The sequence below is a fragment of the Scyliorhinus canicula genome, chromosome 3 (genome assembly GCF_902713615.1).
Source record: "Scyliorhinus canicula chromosome 3, sScyCan1.1, whole genome shotgun sequence".
NCBI lineage: Eukaryota > Metazoa > Chordata > Chondrichthyes > Carcharhiniformes > Scyliorhinidae > Scyliorhinus > Scyliorhinus canicula.
Window position 1 is genome coordinate 210482910 of NC_052148.1, and position 25001 is coordinate 210507910.

Genomic DNA, 25001 nt, shown 5'->3' on the forward strand with positions numbered 1-25001 from the left:
TACTGTAATGCGCATATAAAATCAGAATTGCCTGTTTTATGGGGGTCTCTTTAGTTAATTGGTTTATTTGACTATTTGTTTTGCTCAAAAGAGTAGAAGCCTTAACTGAAGAGTGGTGAGAGGAATTCCACCATCTCAATTAAAATTGTGTGTTGAGGCTCATATGTATTAATTTGTGATTTCATCATTGTAGGCTTACATTAAGTTCCAAAAGTTATAAAACATTGAGTGTTTTAAAGCAGACTGGGTAGCAATCCAACACTTTGAATCGACAATCTATTTTTCCACGGAATGGTGGAGATGATCTACCAAAGCTCACTGTGAAGCATGGGCAGAAGGAACAGCCATCAAACGAAGGATCTACTTGGGATGCATCTTCCTGTAGGTTGTTTCTTGAGCAATATTGTAAGAAACCTGGGTGCAGGTCATTTTCTCTCTCTCTCTCTCTCTCTCTCTCTCTCTCTCTCTCTCTCTCCTCCCCCCCCCCCCCCCCCCCCCCCCCCGCTCTCCCCAGGAATGACATTGCATGGCAAAACCAAAAGAAGGAAATCCAAAAAGGAAATACAGTATTTCGTCACAGATGACTTCTTTTCAGCAGAGTTCTTGCTTCTCTTCCAATCCAATATACTAGGATGTGGTTACTGCCTACGATAATGTATTATTGCTGGGATAATGCTTCACAAAGGCACAGTTATCCTTCAGGAGTCTGAGAATTTAATGAGTAAGCAGATGTGCCCAGATATTGTATACAGAAATCAAGATGGTTTTGGGGTCATTAGCGAGTTTCCATCCCTGCGGTACAAATGCATTAGCTATCTCTTCAGAATGTCACTTCGCAACTAAAGTGGCTCACTTGAAAAAAGGCTTCTAAGTATGAACCTGACTAATTTTTGTGCTTTTAAAACCATGAATCTGCTTTAATTATTTAGTTTCTTCTTTGGTCAAGAATTTCCTTGCACCTGCTCTTTGCCACACTTTTAGCAAAGCTATGGTGGTGGACCCTGGACCTGCTCTAATGTTATTCTCATTTGTTTCACTTTTCTTTTGTATCTTTTATGTCTGATTCCTCCATTTTCATTGTTTAATTTTTTAAAATGTGCCCTCTGTATTCTAACCTACAATTTGGGTATGTATACATTAATGATGCAGACTCTGTCGTTTTGTCTCAATAGCAAAACAGTTTTAATTTACTAGTTGTTTACATTGCTAATTGATGTATTCAACAATTAATGGCAGGATTTAGAGGACTAATTTTTGCTCTCACTGTTCATCCCCAATCAAAATCTAGCTCCTCCAGCAAACTTTCCCTGAACCCCTCACTTTGCCACATTGGTAATCAAAATCCCCATTATGACCAACGGGCACAGGACCACAACAGGAGAAAAATGACAAAGAAAGATCCAAAGCAAAGATTAAGAAGGCTAGAAGTGAGAAATAGAAAAGGAGAAAATGGAGAGACGAGCATTTGAGAAAGAGGCAAGCTGTCGAGGAACAGAGATAGTCATAAGAGAAATGGCATAATAAGAGGAGACAGAAAAGTACAATAGCCAAAGGAGATACAAACTTGAAATTTCATCTGTAAAATCCATTTGGATGGTGTAAAGATCTAGAAAGACAAATGAGGTGGGCCTTCCGTTGATTTCTCACCACCCCCCCCCCCAGCCACCCAATCCTAATAAATGGCCACTTTAATTTTCCTCCAGTGACCCTGCCACAGTCTGGATCTGCTCACTTTCACCCCTTTTTATTGCCTGTAGGTAATGGCAGAAGGATGTGGTTTATTAGTCCCCACTATTTTACCTCTATTTATGCTGAGATCACAAGCTCCAACTTTACAAAAAAAGGAATTTGAGACCTATGCAGTGTCCAAGAGGTGGGACAGAATGGTGAAAAACAACGGTCACCTTTTCCGCAGGAGTGTACAAGACATTACAATAATGAGTACTGAGTATAATGTAGAATGTAGCTGCTTAAGGGAGTGATTTGTGCAAAGAAGAATGGAGGGTCATCACACCTCAGACAAGGAACAAGGTTGAGAGACAGGACATGAATAATTAGGAATAACCTCAGCTGTTAACCAAATGTATAAAAGAATATCAGGCTGAGGTGATATATGGGCCTAAACATTTGCACAGATGGAGAGGCCTTTGCGAAAATGTTGCCAGATCCCAATTCTGGAATACCCACTCCCTAATCTGGCTCCCATCATTTTTGTGGGGAGTGGGTGGTCGGGGGTAGGGAATGAGGGTGCGTGTAAACAGGTGGCAGTCAAACTTTGGACATTCATGATTTATGGAGGAAGTCGTACATGCTAAAGTGCATCTGCCTTAGTTGATTGATCTTCACAAGTTGGGAGTGGAAAATAAGCCCATTAGTCCTTTTCCTACAAGGTCTAAACTTACCAAAGTTCTTTGGAGAGTTGGTGTACCCTTTTGGATATGATCCCTGGACACCTTTGGGAGAAGTCTGATGCCCTTTGAGAATTTTAAAAGTAACCATGAATGTGTGTAAAAAAGATAAACAAATTAATTGGAATTGTTAAGCTCATTAGAACTGTCAAAAGAAGCAGTCAACTTGTCAAAACATTTAAATCACTTGCCCTTTAAATATTTTTTAAAAAACTGTCAAGTGTTGGAAAACAACAGTACTTGCTATTTTATTCTCTCTGCTGACATAAACCTGAAATTGCCATTGCCATTACAGGATTAGTGCTGCATGGATGATTTCACAACCGATCATTATTGCAAGAGGGTTTCCTGTTAGTTTAGTTTGATTGTCAGCTCTAAGTGCTTAAGTCTTTGAAGTGAGACCATGAATACAAATGATTATTCTCAAAAGGGATTAAAGGAAGTCAAATGTACTTTAAAAAAATAATTAGTGTTTTTTTCAATAGTGGATTAATCAATAGACACTTAAGAAATGTATTTAATCTCCACATAACGCCTGATGTCTGCCTATGGTGGATACTTGGTGAGTTGGCATGGGATTGTAAGAGCAAACGGTTGTGGGAGGAGGCATCGGTGACCATGGCACCAAATTGGCAGAGGAACAATAAAGGGCCATGGGGGTGGGAGGAGGGGCATAAGTTGGTACACAGGATGTAGAATGCTATGAGGGTAGGTGGGGGATCTGCAATTGCATGGGTTTGCATGGATGACACATTGTATGTGGCGAAGGTGAGGGGTGCGTCCTGGAGAGTGGTTTCTTTAGTTTCATTCTTTTTTTCACAGCTGGGATGAAGTGCATTTTGGCAAGCCCGCCTCTACACCTCACAGCCTCTGGTTGCCCTCAAACTCTTTCCAGGGGCAGAGGAATGACTCCCATAACCCCACCTCCCCACAATGAAAATCTGAACTTCTGAGGCACTTCATCAGGAGTCGACTTCATGGAGCCAGGAGTTCTCCTGACTCTGCACACCCAACACAGGGAGTGAATGCAGGCCATGGAGTTAGATCCCTGATCAGCCATGATTTGATTGAATGGCAGAACAGGCTCAGAGGGTTAAATCATGTACTCTGTTCCCATGTTCCAATAGGTAGTTCGATCAGTGAAACTGTCTTTATCTGTGACCTCTTGTGAGATGAACACTTAACATGCTTGCATTTTTCTGTCTGCTTTTTTAAAAGATAATTCACCACTTAAAATAATTGGATTTAAGGCGTGCTCCAAAAAGCAAACAGAAGACTGTCATGCATGTTGTCTCTTGACAACCCCCCCCCCCCCCCCCCCCCCCCCCCCCCCGCCACACAATAATTTATTGACTATAGATTATCATAGATTATCATAGAATCTACAGTGCAGAAGGAGGCCATTCGGCCCATCGAGTCTGCACCGGCTCTTGGAAAGAGCACCCTACCCAAGGTCAACACCTCCACCCTAACCCCATAGCCCAGTAACCCCACCCAACACTAAGGGCAATTTTGGACACTAAGGGCAATTTAGCATGGCCAATCCACCTAACCTGCACGTCTTTGGACTGTGGGAGGAAACCGGAGCACCCGGAGGAAACCCGCACACACACGGGGAGGATGTGCAGACTCCGCACAGACAGTGACCCAAGCCGGAATCGAACCTGGGACCCTGGAGCTGTGAAGCAATTGTGCTATCCACAATGCTACCGTGCCCGTGCTATAGTCGTTTGCCAGTTGGAGATAAAATATGACAAAATTTAGATACGTAAATTGATGTTTTACTCTCTTTGGTCAAATAATCTTAACATGTGTTGCATAGTAAAACTAAAAAAAAGCATCAATAATTTATCCTGAAATAATCTGACAAATTTTAAATTAATACTGAGGTATAAGTCAACCTTTGTTATGTTGCTTGTTTAGTCAAAGTCTTTACATGAATACAAGAAGTAATTTTTGAACCCTGGTTTCAAAAGAGATAATCCACTTCAGAACAATCAGTATGCACTCATCTCTGGTGCCATTTTGGTACGTTTTCTTCCACAGACAAGAAAGCACCATGCAAAGAGAAAATTTTTGTTTTTGAATCTTGCAAGAACTTGATGCAGGTTTCCCCTTCCAGCCGAGTACGTATTACTGACAGACTGGTGGCCTCTGAGAGTCTCAGAGGTACGACCACATGTCCACTGATTGGTTGACATCTAACACAATTTTTGGGCTGGATCTTTCATTATGTGGGGACTGACGCATCCATTCAAAACTGGAAGACTGATTTCTGTTCAACACCAGCAAAAATATATTTTCTGCCAGGACAAACCATTTATTTAAGCAAATTATTCCACCATTACAGAATATATGCAGATCTTATTTCATGGCCACCAAGAAATGCAATATGTTTAGCTGATAGTTATAAGATAATAAGAAAAGTTGCTGAATAAATATGATTTGTCATTATACAAAAGGACAAACCTTTATGTACAAAACTTCTTTCGTTTTATAAGCTTTTTGAAACCCAATCATTTTACCTACAGTTAGTCTCTTAATTCATTCCCAGCAAACCATTTATTATTTTTATTAATATCAGATGAAAATTTGATATATTATGATCACCAGGCTCAATGCATTCATTTCATCTTTCCCTATATTTGTATGATTGATTACTGAACAAATTGAGAATCCTGGGAATTTTTATTTTGCTCAAATGCTCCCACCTGTTTTAGTATTTAACAGTCCCCTGTGCCTCTCACTTCCCTACATATTGAAGTAATAAAGCCTATTTCATCATTAAACTGAGTGTCAGAAACAGTCAGCCACTTTTGACCAAATGGACGAACCATCCCGTACCTGACCTGAGAGATGATGTAGAATGGTGAGAGTTGACTGCCACTCATGGAATGGCTGCTAATAATATTTTTGGCTTTTCTCCCCTGTAGTGAGTTTTGTGGCTGTTTTATGCAGATTCCAGGAGTTATATCTTCTGTGCTAATATTTGCTTCACCTCTAACACAGTTATACTTTTATTAAGGATTAGTTTAAATAAGCAACATCATTTGCTAAAATGATGCCTCGATCAGTTGGTCTGTTTGAAGTGAACAAGATTTTTTTTCTTCTAGTTCTTAACACCTGCTGGCTTATATTGTGTGCTTACAAAATGTCCAGATTCATTTAAACATAATGCACTATCAAGCACTTTAAAAATTACACATGATACGAACAAGCAAGACTGAGCTGTCCCTTGCTAAGGAGACTATAAACAGCTTGGAGCCATTGCCAAATCCAAAAGCTTCTTTTCATGCCTGCTTGATGGATTGGCAATTGTAGGAGAAAGTGCAAGCTTAATAGTGAATGGGTATAGCTAAAGCAAAAGGTGTACTATGGGAAGTCGGACCTGTGCTTTAGTTTACCTTTCTGGATGAATACACAGGCATATTTTCATCCTTACCTAAATGTTTAGGGCTATTAGCTCATAAGTACATATTGTATCATCCTTTTTGCAGATAAAGATGAGTGTTCTAAAGACAATGGTGGCTGTCAACATGAATGCATCAATACAGTAGGAAGTTATGTGTGTCAGTGTCGAAATGGATTTGTACTACATGAAAACAAACATGACTGCAAAGAAGGTACGTGTTGTTATTTGTTAAACAAGAATAACATACTTATTGTTTGATGGTTAACCCAAAAGGGAACTGGTTAAAATAACTTGGGTATCATTTTCCAGCTGCTTGACACATGCTTCCAAAATAGGATATCATAAAAAATCATGCAAACTGACGTACTGTTTCAGAATCATTTGAATAAGAACTAAAACAATGCTGCTTATGTGATTAGCTGTAATGTTTGATGTTGGTGTGATGTCAGAAACCTGAATGTAGTCAAAGGCAAGGGCTGGGATTCTCCGGTGGGGGGGGGGGGGCGTACCGGCGCCAAAGAGTGGCGTGAACCACTCCGGCGTGGGCCACCCGGAAGGTGCGGAATCCTCCGCACCTTCGGGGGCTAGGAATGGTTGGCGCCGTGCCAACCAGCAGCGAAGGGCCTCCGCCGGTGTGAGTTGGCGCACGTGCAGGAGCGCCAGCTTGTTCCCCGAATCGCTGGCGTGATTCCTGCGCATGTACAGGGCGTTTCTTCTCCCCGCTGGCCATGGCGGAGCTTTACACAGGCTGGCATGGAGGGAAAGAGTGTCCCCATGGCACAGGCCCCCCCACAGATTGGTGGGTCCTGAACGCGGGCCAGGCCACCTGGTCTAATTCACGCCGGCGGGACTGGCCAAAAACGGGAAGCCGCTCGGCCCATTGGGGACCGGAGAATCGCCGGGGGGGGGGGGGGGGGGGTTGTCACTGCCAATGGCTCCCGACCGGCGCGGCGCAATCCCCGCCCCTGCCAAAAAACCGGAGCCTGAGAATTCAGCAGCCAGCGTCAGAGTGGCGAGGCGGGATTTACGCCGCCCCCCAGTGATTCACGCCGCCCCCCAGTGATTCTCCAACCCGGCGGGGGGGGGTCGGAGAATCCCGCCTAAGGTCTTTCCAAAGTGTATATTATTAAAGTGCTGTCTATCAGTTTAATGACAGGACCACCAAAAATACGTTCTGTTCTATCAACATCGTAATTTTGCATGTGGACTGGGGCAGAGTTATGTCAATTTTACAACTGTAAAAGATGTTGACAAAGCACTGCATAAATGTCATATATATATATGGATCCAATTTTGCAGTTTACAAAACAGAAACATGGGATGCAGCTACTGACTGCTTGTTTTGTGAGACTATTTATGTTCCCTCATCAGTGAATTGGAAAAACATCTCCAGCAGTTGGCACGTACTAATGGATCACTGGGATTAACAACATTTGTATAGTTTATAAGGAAATTTCTGTTATTTCTGTTATTATTATTCCTTTGTGGAACTTTAGATAGTGAGGATTACACGACAGATGAGACAGAAGCTTCACTTTTATACATAAATTTTATGATCTAAATTATTTTTAAAATAGCAACAAATCTACCATTTGCCTATTTTCGAACAGAAATTGTTGAACAATAATGTTTTAAAGTTGACATGTTCAATTTCTCTCTTTATATGCACCAGGGCAATAATAAGAAACAATTCAGCATATTTAAATACATATATTTGTGAAAGGCTTTCTGAGGGCTCAGTGGGTACTACTGACTATTCAAATGCATCACTTCAACCACAAGAACTGCTGCGAAGCTTTCATTTAATAAAAAGTGAAATCAAACAGCGACATTACACCACTGAAATTCTGCCTTGGCCTTTCCAACGATTAATCATAGCCTTTGAAAATACAATATTGTAATTTGAAACAGGACTGAAGAAGCCCTCACAAGGCCCTTTGATATGTGATGGGGTAATGGTTAGTTCTCAGCTTCATCACATCTGTAACAGGAAGGAATATAACAGCTGTTAAATAATGTGCAATGCACAGCTGAATTTCCAATAGATGTTCCCAGCGGGTGAGGATTCCTGCCAGGAGTGCAAAATTGAAAAAGAAGCCTTATTGTCAATTTATTGCCTAAGTAGTAACAATGTTTCTTTCAATCCCACAATTCCTATTTTCTCTGGAGAAATAACATAGATACATTTAAAGGGATGCTAGATGGAATAGAAACAACATCGAGGGCCGAAGGGCCCGTACTGCGCTGTAATGTTCTATGTTCTATAAGTTTAGACAAAGTAGATTGGAAGAAGTATCATGAAGGGTAAAACACCAGCACAGATACTTTGAGCACAATTTTTGTCCCATGTAAAAATTAAGCTTTGGGTTTTTGAACTTAATGGATTATTAACATATTAAGAATTGGTGGAACTGTTAATAAAAAAATTGACAATATCTGCATGGTACCAGGAAGGTAGAAGGTAGATTAAAAGACGAGGAGAGCTGAATTGAGCTCTGTAGTGTTTATTACGTAGATGTTGCATGGCTAACTAATGCTTTGGCAGGCTGCGGCACCCAGGGTCGAATTTTACAGGCCCCAGCGACTTACGTGGCTGTCGCCAAGCCTGCTGCCCTATTAAGGATGATGGCCTACCTTGTTAAAGGGAGTCCTGAGCTGTAACTTTTGAGTTATGACAGTTAAAGTCAGCAGATCATGTACTGGCCGAGGAAAATCTAACCCAGTACAAAAGCAAAATATGTTCTAATGATAGGTCATTGACCTGAATATTAACTCGAGCTGGGATTTTCCAGTCCCGCCTTATTCCCACCAAAAGTCAATGAACCTTTGGCTGCCTCTCCAAATTTTCCGTCCCGTCTGCGCCTTTTTTTCGTGCCATGATTAGGAGTGGAAAATCCTGGCCTCCCGATAGATCATGTAATTTTATTTAATGAATCATTTCTTCACTTGAAAACAGTATTAATCATGTGCCTATTTGTTTCCATTCCAAAATTTTATCAAGTATCTTGCCTCACCAAAGAAATTCCAATTTAGGTTTTCATCTATGCAAAGAAGCCATATGATATTCCTGATCTCAGTTGGCCACATATGTAGAGATATCCAACCATAAGAACGTTTCAGATAAACACGGGGCAGCATTTTAAACAGAAAATGTTTTTCAGTCCATTAATTTTAATGATGGACAGTTGCGTGCGGTGCACCTAAACTGGGGGAGGGAATGTCAGGCATGTATATATGTAAACTTAGCCCTATCTTTCCCCCTTTTAAAGTGAACAAGGTAAATCTTTTGTAAATAGTAACAGAAAATCCTGGAAATACTCAAAGTGGGGCAGCATCTGTAGAAAGTAACAGAGGCCGGAATTTTCCAGTCCTAATCACGGCGGGAAAAAAGTCGCAGACGGGACGGAAAATTTGGAAAGGCAGCCAAAGGTCCATTGAATTTTGGTGGGAATAAGGCGGGCCTGGAAAATCCCACCTCGAGTGACCTATTGTTAGAACAGATTTTGCTTTTGTACTGGGTTAGATTTTCCTCGGCCTGCCAGCAGTGAATCTGTATTCCTCAAACACGCAGCAGAGAAGAAAGCAGCAGAGACCCTTTTGAGGGTAGTAGGAGAAAGAGGCCACTACCAGTAACCACAATGTAGGACGAAGGGCACAAGAAGTAATACTTGTAATAAAGAAATGGCAATAATTATGGGTGATTTTAATCTACATATAAACTGGAAAAAATGGAATTGGCAGCAGAGCCTAGATGAGGTGTTCATAAAATGCTTTTGAGAGAATTGTTTTTGAGCAGCACATTCTTGAACCAACCAGAAAGCAAGTTACAATGTTACAGGAATAATTAATGTCCTCCGTGATGGCACCACTCGGTAGCAGCAACCACAGTATTAATGAATTTTACATGCAGTTTGAAAGGGAGAAGAGTGGGTCTGAGATTAGTACTTAAATAAGGGCAACCATGTGGGCATGAAAGTTAAGCGAGTTGAAGTGAACTGGGACCCTGGGCCGGGGGATAGATCAATAGAGAAACCATGGCAAACATTTCAGGGGATATTTCGGAATACTCCGAATGATTCTATTCCTACTATAAAGAGAAAGGGGAGGACCTACCATCCGTGGTTAACTAATGAAGTTAAGGAAAGCATCAAACTTAATGAAAAAAACATACAAATGCGGCATGGTGAGTGACCAGTCGGATGGTTGGTCAGAAAATAAAGAATGGCAGAGAATGACTAAAGGTTAATCGGGGAAAGAAATGAGAGAATGAGAGGAAGATAGCTAGAAATGTAGAAACAGACAATAAGAGTTTTTGCAGGTATTTAAAAAGGAAAATAGGAAGTCAAGTGAGTCTTGTTCCTCTAGAGAGTTAGAATGGGAAGTTAATAGTAAATAATAAAGAAATGGTGTTGAATTGAACAAGTATTTACTTCTGTCTTTAATATGGAGGATACAAAAAACATTCCAGTAAATTTAAAACTCAGGAGGTGGAACGGAGAGAGGAACTTTGTGAAATTTCAATCATTAGTGGAGCAGTACTGAGTAAACTGATGGAGCTGCAGGCTGATAAGTCTCTGGGTCCTGAAGGACTTCAACGTAGTGTCTGAAACAAGGTGGTTAAAATTTGCTAGATTCTGGAAAAGTTCGATCAGACTAGAAAGTAGTAAATATAGGGCGGGATTTTCCCACCACACTGCCGCATGTTTTTCGGTGGCAGATGCAGCCCGCCAGTGGGATCTACCATTGCCAACAGGGTTTACCATTGACAGCACCCCTCATCGCCGTGTTGGACCGGGCATTCCCGCCAGCGTGAACAGCCGGTAGGTCCTTCCCATAATCTCTTTTTTCAAGAGTGGCACGGTAGCACAGTGGTTAGCATTGTCGCTTCATAGCACCAGGGTCCCAGGTTCGATTCCCGTCTTAGGTCACTGTCTGTGTTGTGTCTGCACGTTCTCCCTGTTTCTGTGTGGGTTTCCTCCGAGTGCTCCCGTTTCCTCCCACAAGTCCCAAAATACATACTTGTTAGGTAAATTGGACATTCCAAATTCTCCCTCTGTGTACCCGAACAGGCACCGGAATGTGACAACCAGGGGCTTTTCACAGTAGCTTCATTGCAGTGTTAATGTAAGCTTACTTGTGACAATAAAGATTATTAGAAAGAAGGGAGGGAAGCAGAAAATCGGGTGCTCCGGTTTCCTCCCACAGTGCAAAGATGTGCAGGTCAGGTGGATTGGCCATAATCAATGTGCAGGGGTTACAGGGATAGGGAGGGGAAGTGGGCCTAGATGGAGTGCTCTTTCAGAGAGTTGGTGCAGACTCAATGGGCCGAATGGCCGCCTTCTAGCTGTAGCGATTCTATGGATAGTCAGTGAGCGTGACATGGGAAGGTGTGAGAATCGATCATTTAAGGAGGTTATAGCTGGGCGCTTAGAAAAACTCAAGTTATTCAGAAAGAGTCAGCATGATTTTGTGCAAGGGAAATCATGTGTAACCAATTTATTAGAGCTCTTTGAAGGTGCAACATGTGTCGTGGATAAAGGGGACCCCGTGGTTGAGTTGTACTTGGATTTCCAGAAGGCATTTGATATAGTGCCACACAAAGGAAAATAAAAACTCACGGTGTAGGGATAACATTTCAGCTTGGATAGAAGATTGGCTTGCTGGCAGAAAACAGGGGCTGGATTCTCCGTTTCAGGGACTATGTCCACTATGCCATCGGGAAAACTGTGGCCTTTATGCCAGAAAAACTGGTGTCAAAAGGCCAACATATTCACAGCCCTGCAGGGGGCGAGCAGGGAACCGTCGTGGGGCTAGCAGGGAGCCATCATGGGGCTAGCAGGGAGCCGTCGTGGGGCTAGCAGGGAGCCGTCGTGGGGTTAGCAGGGAGCCGTCGTGGGGCTAGCAGGGAGCCGTCGTGGGGCTAGCAGGGAGCCGTCGTGGGGCTAGCAGGGAGCCGCCGTGGGGCTAGCAGGGAGCCGCCGTGGGGCTAGCAGGAAGCCGTCATGGGGCTAGCAGAGAGCCGTCGTGGGGCTAGCAGGGAGCCGCCGTGGGGCTAGCAGGGAGCTGCCGTGGGGCTAGCAGGGAGCCTCCATGGGGCTAGCAGGGAGCCGCCGTGGTGCTAGCAGGGAGCCGCCGTGGGTCGAGCAGGGAGCCGTCGTGGGGCTAGCAGGGAGCCATCGTGGGGCTAGCAGGGAGCCATCGTGGGGCTAGCAGGGAGCCATCGTGGGGCTAGCAGGAAGCCGTCATGGGGCTAGCAGGGAGGCGCCATGGTGCTAGCAGGGAGCCGCCATGGGGCTGGCAGGGAGCCATCGTGGGGCTAGCAGGGGGCCGCCGTGCGGCTAGCACGGAGCCATCGTGGGGCTAGCAGGGAGCCATCATGGGGCTAGCAGGGAGCCATCGTGGGGCTAGCAGGGAGCCGTCATGGCGCTAGCAGGGAGCTGCCGTGGGGCTAGCAGGGAGCCGTCGTGGGGCTAGCAGGGAGCCGTCGTGGGGCTAGCAGGGAGCCATCGTGGGGCTAGCAGGGAGCCGTCATGGGGCTAGCAGGGAGCTGTCATGAAGCTCACAGCTCCAGCTGCAGATTCGGCCCCCCGCACGTCCGGGTCAGAGGCCCCGCATGCGCACGGTAGCAGCCTCGTGGGAATGTGCCGTGCTCCATGGCGGACTCAGACTGCGGAGCTGCACTGTGGAAATAGTGCCCCCTACCGGCCGGGCGCCTGTTGAAAGCGTTCCCCCAGCGGTTCTCTGCGCTCGATGGGCTGAGTCCCTCCGGCGTCATTTGCGTATTGTCCTACCCGGCGGGACCTCGGCGTTCTAGGTGGGGTGCTCTTTCAGAGGGCCAGTGCTGACACAATGGTCTGAATGGCCGCCTCCTGCACTGTCGTGATTCTATGGGGAAAAGCGTGGGGAATATGGGAAATGGGTGGGTGTGTTGGCTCGAGCAGCTTACCTTGGTGTTCAGTGGCGTCCTGGTGGGGGGCAGTGGGAGCTGACTCCAGGGGGGTGCCTCCACGGTGGCCAAGCCCGCGATCTGGGGCAACCGATCGGCGGGCGGGCTCATTCTGGGGGCGCCTATGTTCCTCCGCGCCGAGCCCCTTAGTGCTCGGCCATATTGCCTGGGGGCCGGCACGGAGACGGCCGTGGTGCATATGCGTGAACCCACGCCAACCGTAGCGGGAGCATGCGCTTACCCAGGCCGGCTGTGGTGGGTCGGCTTTCGGCGCCAGAGCAGCACTCCGGCGCCGTTCTAACCCCCGAGGAAGGGGTGAATGCCTGGGCCCAGAGGCCCGTTGATGCCGGCGTCAACACGTGTCTCTCAGCCAATAATACATTTAATGAGGAATTTGACCAGGCACTATTTTCATCCCTCCACTGAGTCTGCCCAGTGCCATGAAAATCCAGCTCTGTATGTCTAATTGCTGCCTTCCCAGAACTTTCACCCAATGTGCAACTGGGCTTGTGCCTGTCACTGATTTCAGGTTTGTACTAAAGTAAAGTGGGCAAGGTTATTCACAGCCTCTCACATTATAATGCCTATGCTTTGGCAAAGAGTTATCCAGACTCAAAACATTAGTTCTGCTCCCTCTTCACGGATGCTGCCAGGCCTGCTGAAATTGCCCACTATTTTCTGTTTTTGTAAAGGCTATGCTCGTGGGCAATCCAGCATGCAAACATCCAATGAAATAAGGTGCTATGGCCTGGTCTATATGGATCCCTACTGATGGATGGTTTTGCAGGGATCCCAGATTCAGGCTTAAGCAGAAGAGTAATGTATTTTTATTGATGCAGTCAGAGCCTTTTGGTCTCCAATATATTTTTTAAAAACTTAATGTATCCAATTCTTTTTCCAATTATGGGGCAATTTAGCATGGCCAATTCACCTACCTTGCACATCTGGGCCGGGATTCTCCCCTACCCAACGGGGCGGGGGGGTTCCGGCAGGATGGAGTTACGTGAACCACTCCGGCATCGGGCCGTGACAAAGGTGCAGATTTCTCCGCACCTTTAGGGGCCAAGCTCTAATTTTGAGGGGCTAGGCCCGCGCTGGAGTGGTTGGCGCCCCGCCGGCCGGCGGGAAAGGCCTTTGGTGCCACGCCAGCCGGGGCCGAAGGGATTTCGCCGGCCAGCGGAAGTCCGAGCGTGTGCCGGAGTGTCAGCAGCTGCTATCTTCATCCCCGCGCATGCTCAGGGGAGGGGGTCACTTCTGCGTCTGCCATCGTGAAGACGATGGCGAACGCGGAAGGAAAAGAGTGCCCCCACGGCACAGGCCCGCCCGCCCATCGGTGGGCCCCAATCGCGGGCCAGGCCACCGTGGGGGCACCTCCCCCGGGGCCAAATCCCCCCGCGCCCGCCTCAGGACCCCGGAGCCCGCCCGCGCGCCGCCTGGTCCCGCCGGTAAGGTAGGTGGTTTGATTCCCGCCGGCAGGACCGGCATGACAGCAGTGCGACTTCTGCCCATCGCGAGCCGCAGAAACCGCGGGGGGGGCCCCACCGACCGGCGCGCCGCGATTCCCGCCCCCACCGAATCTCTGGTGCCGGAGACTTCGGGAGACGGCAGGGGCGGGATTCACGCCGGCCCCTGGCGATTCTCCGACCCGGCGGGGGGTCGGAGAATCCCGCCCTGGTTTCTAATGATACGAGTAAGGTCAGCTCAGAAGATAGAAAATACAGAGTAGCCTAGACTGACCTATTTTTACATTTAATTGCTACACTCATTAAATGTTTGCAAGCTCCTGTCAGGAGGTAGGCTGGCTTTAGTATTACCTCTGGTTACACATGTGGCCTGTGGGATAAAATTTATGGAAGTCCTCTTTCTCTTTGGCACAATGCAATTGAGGTGGACTAAACCATAAAGGGAATGAAATTTATCCTAAGACCACAAATATAAGATGGCATTGATGTTCACCTAAACCTATTTGAATATACTCCCATTTTCAAGTAACACACCCTGAGTAAATCCATTGCTCGGCTATAATGTCAAAAGAAATAAACCAGGGATAGTTGAATGCCTCGCAGTTGGGTTATTCAAATATTAGTCTACAAATTCTTTATTCAGTATTTTCATGAAGTCATTCGCATTTCTATTAAGCTAGCATGGATATAAACACATTCATCATTTGTGGACTAATATTCATTGACCCAAACATTATACTTTCAAAGAAATGCGGCTATTGAATTTGAAATTTAGCATATTTTCAGTTCTTTGAAACCGTTTCCGTTCTTTTATGCTTGTATGAAATAACGGGGTCATTCATCACAGAGAGATGAAGGTTTTTACTTGAGGGTTGTGAGCCCTTGGACTTCTATTTCCTCAAAAGGTGGTGGAAACCGAGTCTTTGAGTCTTTTTAAGGCAGCGGTAGAGAAGTTTGTGATTAGCAAGGGGGTGAACGGTTATTGGGGACATTGGGGATAGACAGGAATGTAGAGTTGAGGTTACAATCAGATCAACCATGATCTAATTGAATGGCGGTGCAGGCTCGAGGGGCCAAGTGACCTACTCTTAATTAGTGTATTTGTTTGCCATACAGCATAGGCAAAAATACAATTGTTTAAAATAACAAATTAAATGTGGTTATGTCAATCTAGTGCTTCTTATTAAATATTTTCTCCCATGACATTGGAAAATATTCTTTAGATTTTGATAATGAATGACTTATTTTTGCCATTTATATTTTAACCTTTTACAGTGCCTTTGTGAATAAATTCTTCCTGCTTATGAATATAATGTGACCATAGCTATATTGTCGCTATGCTCGTGAAATAATTGCTCTTGTTACTTTCCATCTCAGCTGAATGTGAACACAAGATCTACAGTGCCACTGGTATCATCACCAGTCCCAATTGGCCAGATAAATACCCTAGTCGCAAAGAATGTACATGGGAGATCTTAGCAACTCCAGGTCACAGAGTGAAGATAGTAAGTTTTTGATTATTAAAGATACTTCTGCCAACTACACTTCTTTCAATATTACCACTGATTACAGGGACTGATTGTATATATTAGACTTCATGGCTGGGCGAACCATACATGCTTCAATTGTGTAATGAGTGGAATTTTACATCTCTCACTGAGAAGGTGGGTGGGAAGGGGTTAAAACTGAAACCATTTCCAGAGATAGTGGGCGCGATTCTCCGCCCCCCCACGCAGGGTGGGAGAATAACGGCAGGGCCTCCCGACATTTTTCACGCCCTCCCGCTATTCACACCCAACCCACGCCACGAATCGCCGCTCGCCCGTTTCAACACGGCAGCAAACACACCTGCTTGCTGCCGTCGTGAAACGGGCGCCAGATGCCCGTTTGAGGCATCTGGGGGCCCGATTGGCACGGCAGTACCATGGCCGTGCCAAGGGGGGGCATAGGCCCGCGATCGGTGCCCACCAATCGCAGGCCGTTGGTCCGTAACGGACGCACTCTTTTCCCTCCGCCGCCCCGCAAGATCAAGCCGCCACGTCTTGTGGGGCGGCTGAGGGAAAAGACGCCAACTGCGCATGTGCGGGTTGGCGATGTCCAACCTGCGCATGCGTGGCCGACGTCATCGGCCTCGTCAGCCGTCGTGACGCTTGACGTGCGGCCTTTACAACCGTCGTCAAGGCCGCGCCGCCATGACGCACGGGGCCGCGCTCCTATCCCCGCCCGGGGGGGGAGAATCGGCCCCGGAAGTGGACGTGACGTCTGCCGTGGGTCACGGCCTGTCCCACGGCAGCCTTTACGATTCTCCGCATTTGCGGAGAATCTCGCCCAGTAACTTTTAAGATAGTGAATCATGCCTACTACAAGGTTTCCTGAAAAGACAGGTGGGGCCGATTTAATGTTCATAAGTCACAGCTTGATGGTGTCATTGGCACCGCAATACAATATTCAAATCAAAGACCGGGAAACCCCAAACTACCTGTGCATGGTGGGAGAAACACTGCAGGAGAAACCAAAAGGCCAGAAGAGCCTGCGGTAAGACCCCAAAAATTACCGCAAATTATCTCTGTAGGAGTGCTCCCTCCAGATGTGGCAAGGAAGCTTTGAGCCTCCTCAATCCCAACTTTCCCTGATCCTGATCGCACAAGAATCTCTCTCCCACAGGGTTTTGGCTACATTTTTCTGCCACCAAATTACCACTCCACCCATTAGCCAGGTAATGAATCTGGATTTATCTGATTGTAACCCTGCAGTTAGAATTGGCAGTCTTCACATCCAAAAACTTGCTGGTGTGCCGCCATTAATGCCACCAATTAAAAATGAGAATAAATGTTTCTGAATCAAAAAGGCTTATTTAGCTTTTCCATTATGCAAAACCGCAGAGGACAGCATTTTGGCAAGTCAACTATGAACTGCCATACAGCCATTGACATTAATAACAAATGGAAATACCATAAAACTTTGTACTTTCTGTTGATTCTGTTTAATCTATAAAACACTAAACAGCATATTCACGCTTTGGTATTTTCAAAATAAGAAAGAACTGAAGTTGCAGCACGAGGTTGAAAGAACCACATGGCAAATTTATCTTGTGGTATTGGGAGCTTAAAATGACAAACTGGAGCAAACAGAGGTTTCCCTCCCCAATTAATGTAAACTGAGAAGTACCTTTCATCACTGGGAGAGTGTAAATAGCTTTACTCTGTGCATAAACTCATACCATGTATGGTCCAGGGGTATTTGATGATATTTACTGATCTTGTCCAAAACTGGATCTAATTGATGTATATTTCTTTGGAATATAAAATATGTTTAACTATATTTAAGTGATTTGTAAATTTTTGCCTCATCGTATGAGTTGGAATCAACACTTGTTTTGAGTACTTGAGGATTAATGTATATTTCTTAATCCAGACAAAATAATGCACTCAACTCTTGGTTCCGATCAAATACTTTCTGCAAGCAATTTTCACGTGCTGTTGAAATTCAGAATTTGGTTGTGGAACTCCTTTTCAAGGGCAGCTATTAGTATAGAGTGCAAACCACTATTGATTTGGCTGGATGCCACATGGAATTAGGTTAAATGGGTTTTCTGTAAGGGATTCAAAATGTGGTATTAACAGTATGTTGTATTTTACTACTTTCAGTTATTAATATGAGGTGCATCTTAATCTCTAGTCTGCTGCTAAAACTAGAAACTATAATTCTAAAAAAAGAAATGTTATCAATTCAGCATCAAATTGTTCCTTTGCAGTTTGTACCGCATGATCAGGAAGGATCAGCCGTCATTATGTTTTTACTTTTTAAACAATATTTTTATTGAAAGATTTTCATTTTATGACAGACAGACATCACACACATAGTCCAACTATACAATAGCATCTGCCAAGGGAAATAAAAACAACACAGAAGTCATAATAATAGCAAAAAACAGAAAAAGAATGGGTAACAGAAATAGGTATTATACATTTTTGAACTCATTCTAGACACTATGCAGTTAAATATACACTTGTGCTGTACATTTTGCTGGCGTGGTCTTTATTAGCAGATCGTGACGGGCGTGGTAACTTTATGGTTTGAAGAAAAGAAAAAAACTCTGATGTCACCTATGGGGGCTGGGGGGGGGGGGGGGGGGGGTTGGTTTTAGTCCCCAGCACGCAGTACACTAGGGCAAGGCCCACCAAGGATGGTGAGGTCTCATCTGGAGAACTTGCCTTTCTTTTGGGGTTTGCTTCTGTAGTGCTGCCCGTGGGTCCCATGCCCCAATTGCAGAGTACACATATCGCTTCCCCTGTGTGTTGGGTGCTACCTCCTCTCCACCACCCCTCCCACCTCTCTTCCCATCTTCCAACAATCTAGATTAACCCCCCCCCCCCACCCTCTCCGAGTTGCTGGTCAAAAACAGGTCTTGGCTGATGAATTTCCTCCGTGTGTAGAGGAAGCCTTCCTCCGACCCCCCAATGGCGAATGTTATTTTCTCCAGTTTCAGGAATTCCGCTAGGTCGGACAGCCAGTCTGCGGCCTTGGCTGCCTGCGCTGCCAACTTCCATCCGAGCAGGAGTCTCCCCTGGACAATCAGAGAGGCGAAGGCCAGGGCGTCAGCCCCTTTCCCCATGAAGAGCTCTGGCTCCTCCGACATCCTGAAGGCTGCCACTAAAGGACATGGCTCCATGCTCACCCCTACGAACTTGGACATGGCCTCGAAAAAGGTGGTCTGAAACCCAACAAGGATGGCCGGACCTCCCCGGCACCGCTCACATTTATCTTTCACCTCTGGGAAGAACCTGCTCATTAGTGTCCTAGTCAAGTGCGCCCTGTGCCCCACCTTTAGCTGCGTTAGGCTCAGGCGGTGAGTTCACCTTATTAGTGTCTCAATCCAGAGTCCTCCCCCTAACTTCATGCCCAATTCCTCCTCCCTTCTTTCCTGTATCTCGTGCAGTAGGGTCCTTACATATTCTAACATTTGCCCGTATATGTTGGCACATTTAACCACCCCAACCTGTCCGTCACTAACATTCTGCCTGGTAGGATGTGTCCGGATAGCTGGGGGAATGTTGCAGTCTCCTTGTGGAGGAAGTCCCGTAGATGTAAGTATCGGAGCTCATTCCCTTTCGGGAGCTGGTTTTTCACTGTTAGGTCCGCCACGGTCGCTATTCTACCCTCGACGTGCAGGTTTCTTACTGTCTGCACCCCTTTGTCCTTTCTCCACGTTTAATAGATAGCATTTATTTTCGATGGATGCATCTAAGGTTTCTGCAGAAGGGGACCACAGCAGACATGTTACCAAATTTCTTGAAGTGGTGTCTGAGCTAATTCCAGGTCCTTAGGGTAGCCACCACCACCGGGCTCCTCGAGTACTTGTCTCGGGGGAATGGGTGTGAGGCAATGGATAGTGCGCGGAGGGATGATCCAATACAGCAGGTCTTCTCAATCAACACCCATTCCGCATCCGGGTCTCCCAGCCACCCCGACACCCCCTTCTGTGTTTGCTACCCAGAATGGTAGAATAGTTCAGCAGGGTCCAAGCCTCCCATGTTCCGCCTTCTTTGTAGGATGCTTTTGTTGCTCTTGGGGTTCTTTCCAGCCCACACAAACGCCATGATTAACTTATCCACCTTGGTGAAGAAGACTTTGGGGATGAAGAGGAACAGGAATCTTGGCAACACGTTCATTTTTCTTGTCTGCACTCTTCCTGCCAGGGAGAGCGGGAACGAGTCCCACCTCCGCATGTCTCTCTTTATCTTCTCCACTAGGCGAGACAGCTTCCACTTATTGTGCTGTGCCCAGTCATGAGCTATCTGGACCCCCAGGTATCGGAACTTGGTTTGGGCCAGTTTGAAAGGCAGCATTCCCAGCTCCTCTCTTCACCACTGGAGGTTCACCAGGAAGATTTCGCTTTTGCTCAGGTTAAGTTTGTATCCCGAGAAGATTCAGAACTCCCTCAAGTATTCCATTATCTTTCCCATGCTGGCTGGGGGTTTGCAACTTAGAGGAGCAGGTCATCTGCATAGAGTGAGAATCTGTGCCCTCTGTCTACCCTCTAGATACCTCTCCATCCCTTCACTGATCTGAGAGCGATAGCCAGTGGCTCAATTGCCAGGGCGAATAGCTACGGGGTCAATGGGCTTCCCTGCCTCGTGCCTCTGTAGTAGCCAGAGCTGGTGGTGTTCGTCTGTATGGTCGCAATGGGAGCGCTGGACAGCAGTTTCACCCACGAGGTGAACCCTGACCCAAACCCAAAACATTCCAGTACCTCCATTCGACTCTGTCAAAGGCTTTCTCTGCATTCAGGGAGCTGATGACTTCTGATCAGCTCACCACCTCCCCGCATGGGGTCATGATCACGTTTCAGTAGGCATCTGATGTTCACCGTTAGCTGTCTGCCCTTGGCAAACCTGATCTGATTTTCTGTGATTACTTCTAGAAACCAACTCTCCAGTCACCTTGCCAGAGCCTTGGACTTTGGCATCAGTGTTCTGTAGCGTGATGTGTTTATGTGACCAAACGCTCCGTCGGGTCCTTGTCCTTTTTGTGGAAAAATGATAATGAGGCCTGTGCCAGAGTGAGTGACAGGACACCCTCGACAGTGAGTCGTTGAACATCTCCTGCAGGTGTAAGGCCGGTCCTGCCGCAAACGTCTTGTATAATCCCACTGGGAACCTGTCCAGTCCCGCTGCCTACTCTGACTGCATGGAGTTAATGCTCTCCATGACCTCCTCCAGTGCCTCTCTCTTTTCCTCTCTCACCGCTGGTATGTCCAGCCTGCCCAGGAATTGTTTCATCTTCGCGTTCCCCTCGGGGGCTCGGAGGTGTACAGTCCCCCAGTCTCATCTGGAACTGTGACGAATGTACTGTTCCTGTCCCTTACCTGTGTTAGCTCCCTTGTGGCCGCCTGCTTAGATTCACTCCCTCGCTGGGCATGAATCTGTTTACGTCGCCAACAGCGGGGTGCTGGGAGATGAGATTTCACTGTCGCAAATCTCGTTATGGCCCTCTCGCGAAAGTAAAGTGGCCATGACAGGATCTGCGCCCAGGGCGAATGGATCCTGAAAATTTCCAAGTGCCACTTTCCAGAACAGTGCTGCTGACAGGTCTTCATTCTTCCTTAATCATGATTCCCACCCACTGTGGTCGACAGGGCTCTCAACTGTGTGACCCATCTCCTGCACCTTTGCGCTCATCCCTTTCCCTCCCTCTCAGGACCTGGATAGGGTCTTTGTTCTCAGTTTTCACCTCACCAGCCACCGCATTCAAAGAATCGTCCTCCTCCAGTTCCGTTGACTCCAGCATAATGCCACCACCAAACCCATCTTCACCTCACTCCCCTTGTCAGCATTTCGCAGGGACCCTTCTCTTTCGGGATACCCTGGCCCACTCCTCATCAACCCCAACACCTCACCCTCTTCCCACGACACCTTACCATTCAATCACAGTAGGCATAACACCTCTTTATTTCCTCCCTGCTCACCATTCCAGAGCCTAAACACTCTTTTCAAGGTACTTGTCCTCTGGCAGGGTTGCACCCTGGCACTGCTGGTGCTGGCCTGGCACCTTAGCAGTGCCACTCAGGTGTCAGAATTGGCACTGCCAGGGTGCCAGATGGCATTGCTAATGTGACAAGCTGGTATTTTTTGCTTGCCGGTGATTGGGCCTGGGGGTGCCCTGTGCATGTGAGGTGACGTGGGGGGGGGGGGGGGGGGGTGCAAGGACCCCTTATAGCTGAAATGGGGTTTTGTGGGGGTCCGGGAGTCACGCACAGGGGTTCAAGAGATCAGAATGTCATTTAAAAATGGCGTCCCAATCTCTCCTTGCATTGAGGAGTTTCAGCGAGCGGGATTTCTTAGTGCAGAAAACAGGACTAAGCATGGCCTCGGCCACACGTTCCCCAGTATGGGCCTGCATCTAACCGGAGTCACGTTAGATAGTGTTGTGTTTCCCGGCTCTCAGGGTGCCGTGAAACACGTGGCTAAACGTGCTTGCTATGGGACATGGGTCCCATTTGGTTCGATCGCACCTTATAATCACAAGATGAGAATATCCATTTGTTATTGCAAATCAACTTGCAGATGCATGAGTTACTCTATTTGTAAATATGACTTCAGGCTAAATCCTGGATACGAAATTGCTGAACTATGAGTGAGTAGTTAGATTTCGAAAAATAAAGGATTTGGAGAACACTTCAGCACCATTTAGCAAGAAAGCTTAATTTTCTCATTATTTTAAGTGCAGAAAACATTTGGATTAGCCTCTGGGCTAAATTGAGAATATTTAATTTAAACATAAGGACCACTCTGGTCACCAGCTGTGAAAGTTTACCTACTAGTTACAGCACCAAATATAAAATATTCAGGTTCTTGTACTTAAACCCAAGTGCTGAGAAAATTCTCACAAGGGTCACAAAATATAAATAACAATTACCTCTTTCAGAAAGTAATGTTTAAATACTGCAGAATCACAAACGCTTGAGGTATTTCCAACTTTATTGTTGAGCAGTAATTGGATGAGCTCAATAAAGGGTGGCCAATAATCCACTCAACCATATTACTGCACAGGTGACAGATATGAAGATCTACCCCATTGTGCCTGGTTCTCTGCTGGAACCATCCTAAATAAGTCCTATTACTCCATGTTCTTCCCATAACCCAGTACCTTCTACTGCATCAAATATTTATCTATCAGATTCACGAAAACTGCAAAGAAGATACTGACCTTTAAATGCATGTTCAAGTCTACTTTCTAAGTGGCTTGAGACCCTATAGGTGATGTTTGCCTAAATGGGAACTGAGCGCTGTTGTATTATGTAGAATTGCACAGATTATACGGCACAGGAGCAAAACATTCAGCCCACTCCACCTATGCTGGTGTTTATACTCTGCACGAGCCTTGTCCCATTTCATCTGCTTCACTTAGCCTTTCAGAATTTTCTATTTTCATTTGTCTCGTGTTGTCCATCTCATATATCCCTTGCTGAATAATGATGAGCATCATTTTGGAACAATAAAAGCAAGTCATTGAATGACATCAGCCTATGGAAACAATTATACATTTAGTTTCATTGACTGGTTGGTCTGTATCTTTCCAGCTATGTTATAAACCACAAGGAAAATAGCACACTCTCCTAGGTTACCACAGGACAGCCAACTTGCAGTGTTCTATAGCATTTTTTAAAAGCATGGTTGGCTATCTCATCTATAATATCAGTAAACTATATGGCCTACCTGTTCCTGCCACTTTTAATACAATTAAATGATAGCTTTCTGCGTAATAAATATGGTAATAGGAGGAAACTGCATAACACTGTCAAAGCAACACCACAAAGATTACAAGCTGAAGATTGATCATTGCTTTACTTCCCAAACACTTTCCAGGAACATTTTTGGTTTCTGCTCCTGGGATCCTTCATTAGCCTGGGCACAGTGAGCACTAAGAAAGCAAATGGGATATCCACAATGGAACCCATTTGATTTTCAACATACTTAAATGAATGGACTGAAAATCAGACACCTTCATGCGGGATGTGGCTTTCTTCCCCCTCAATTTTCTTGTATTCAACTTGTCCAGGCAGTCACCAAGGTACAGGAACAGGAAAATTAGAGCTTCAGAGAGTTTCATTTTTTATAGTGGCGATCATTTGTTTATTAATCCACCCCTCATTCAATTGCAGAGCTGAGGGATTTGGTCATGATCTGAGGTTGATAGTTGAGGTAAAGGATTTGTGATGTGGAGTGTGATATCAACGAGAACAATAAAAGTCGCCTTAGTCCCAGAGGACCATAGGTTGCTCTCCCCTTTGAGAGCTGACTAGTAGGGATTTAACCTGAGGGTCACCACACCCCAAGTGAGGGACAAGATTGAAAAAGCAGGGCCTTCATGGTAACCTAAGCTGGTGTGGGAATTGAACACATGCTATTGGCATTCCTTTGCATCATAAACCAGACATCCAGCCAACTGAGCTAACCAACCTCCCACTAGAATGATAACTGCCTTGCATACCACCATGTTTGAAGGACAGTGATTGAATCTTGAACTTTTAAAATCCAAAAGATCATTGATTCACCACAGATGATGCTCAAAGAGGTTTCATTGAGTTGTGATATAAAGGTTAAAGTACGCAGCCTGCTCACTACTTATCTGTTTGTTGAGCAGGATATTGTGCTGTGTGGAAAATAACTGGGAAGCTGACTATTAATAAGCTACGTGATGGATGCCCGCTACCTGATGGGAAACATGTCTATAGTTAGGACATACATCAGCAGCACGGTAGCATTGTGGATAGCGTAATTGCTTCACAGCTCCAGGGTCCCAGGTTCGGTTCCGGCTTGGGTCACTGTCTGTGCGGAGTCTGCACATCCACCCCGTGTGTGCGTGGGTTTCCTCCGGGTGCTCTGGTTTCCTCCCACAGTCCAAAGATGTGCAGGTTAGGTGGATTGGCCATGGTAAATTGCCCTTAGTGTTGGGTGGGGTTACTGGGTTATGGGGATAGGGTGGAGGTGTTGACCTTGGGTAGGGTGCTCTTTCCAAGAGCCGGTGCAGACTCGATGGGCCGAATGGCCTGCTTCTGCACTGTAAATTCTATGATTACATCTGTACTATCTTAGTATGTCATTCTACAAGATGCCTCAGAACATGAGGCTATCTGAAATCACATACTGGACAGTGTCTTCAATATTATAGATTAGTAGTTTGCCTGATAAAACGTGAAGTTTAATATTCATGTTTGGGACTGGATTTGTGGGGGTGATGGAGGACCTCGTTAACTGGTCAGAGAATGT

At 45.9% G+C, this 25001-nt stretch overlaps 1 protein-coding gene across 3 annotated transcripts in view; it reads left to right on the plus strand.

Moving 5' to 3' along the window:
- The window catches only part of LOC119963269 (tolloid-like protein 1), a 484046-nt gene that overhangs the window by 432784 nt on the left and 26261 nt on the right, over nucleotides 1–25001 (plus strand). For all 3 annotated transcript variants that reach the window (XM_038792118.1, XM_038792119.1, XM_038792120.1), the window contains 2 exons: nucleotides 5906–6031; nucleotides 15607–15734. In XM_038792118.1, the coding sequence (XP_038648046.1) occupies nucleotides 5906–6031; nucleotides 15607–15734 (254 nt within the window). The remainder of the gene's footprint in view (nucleotides 1–5905; nucleotides 6032–15606; nucleotides 15735–25001) is intronic.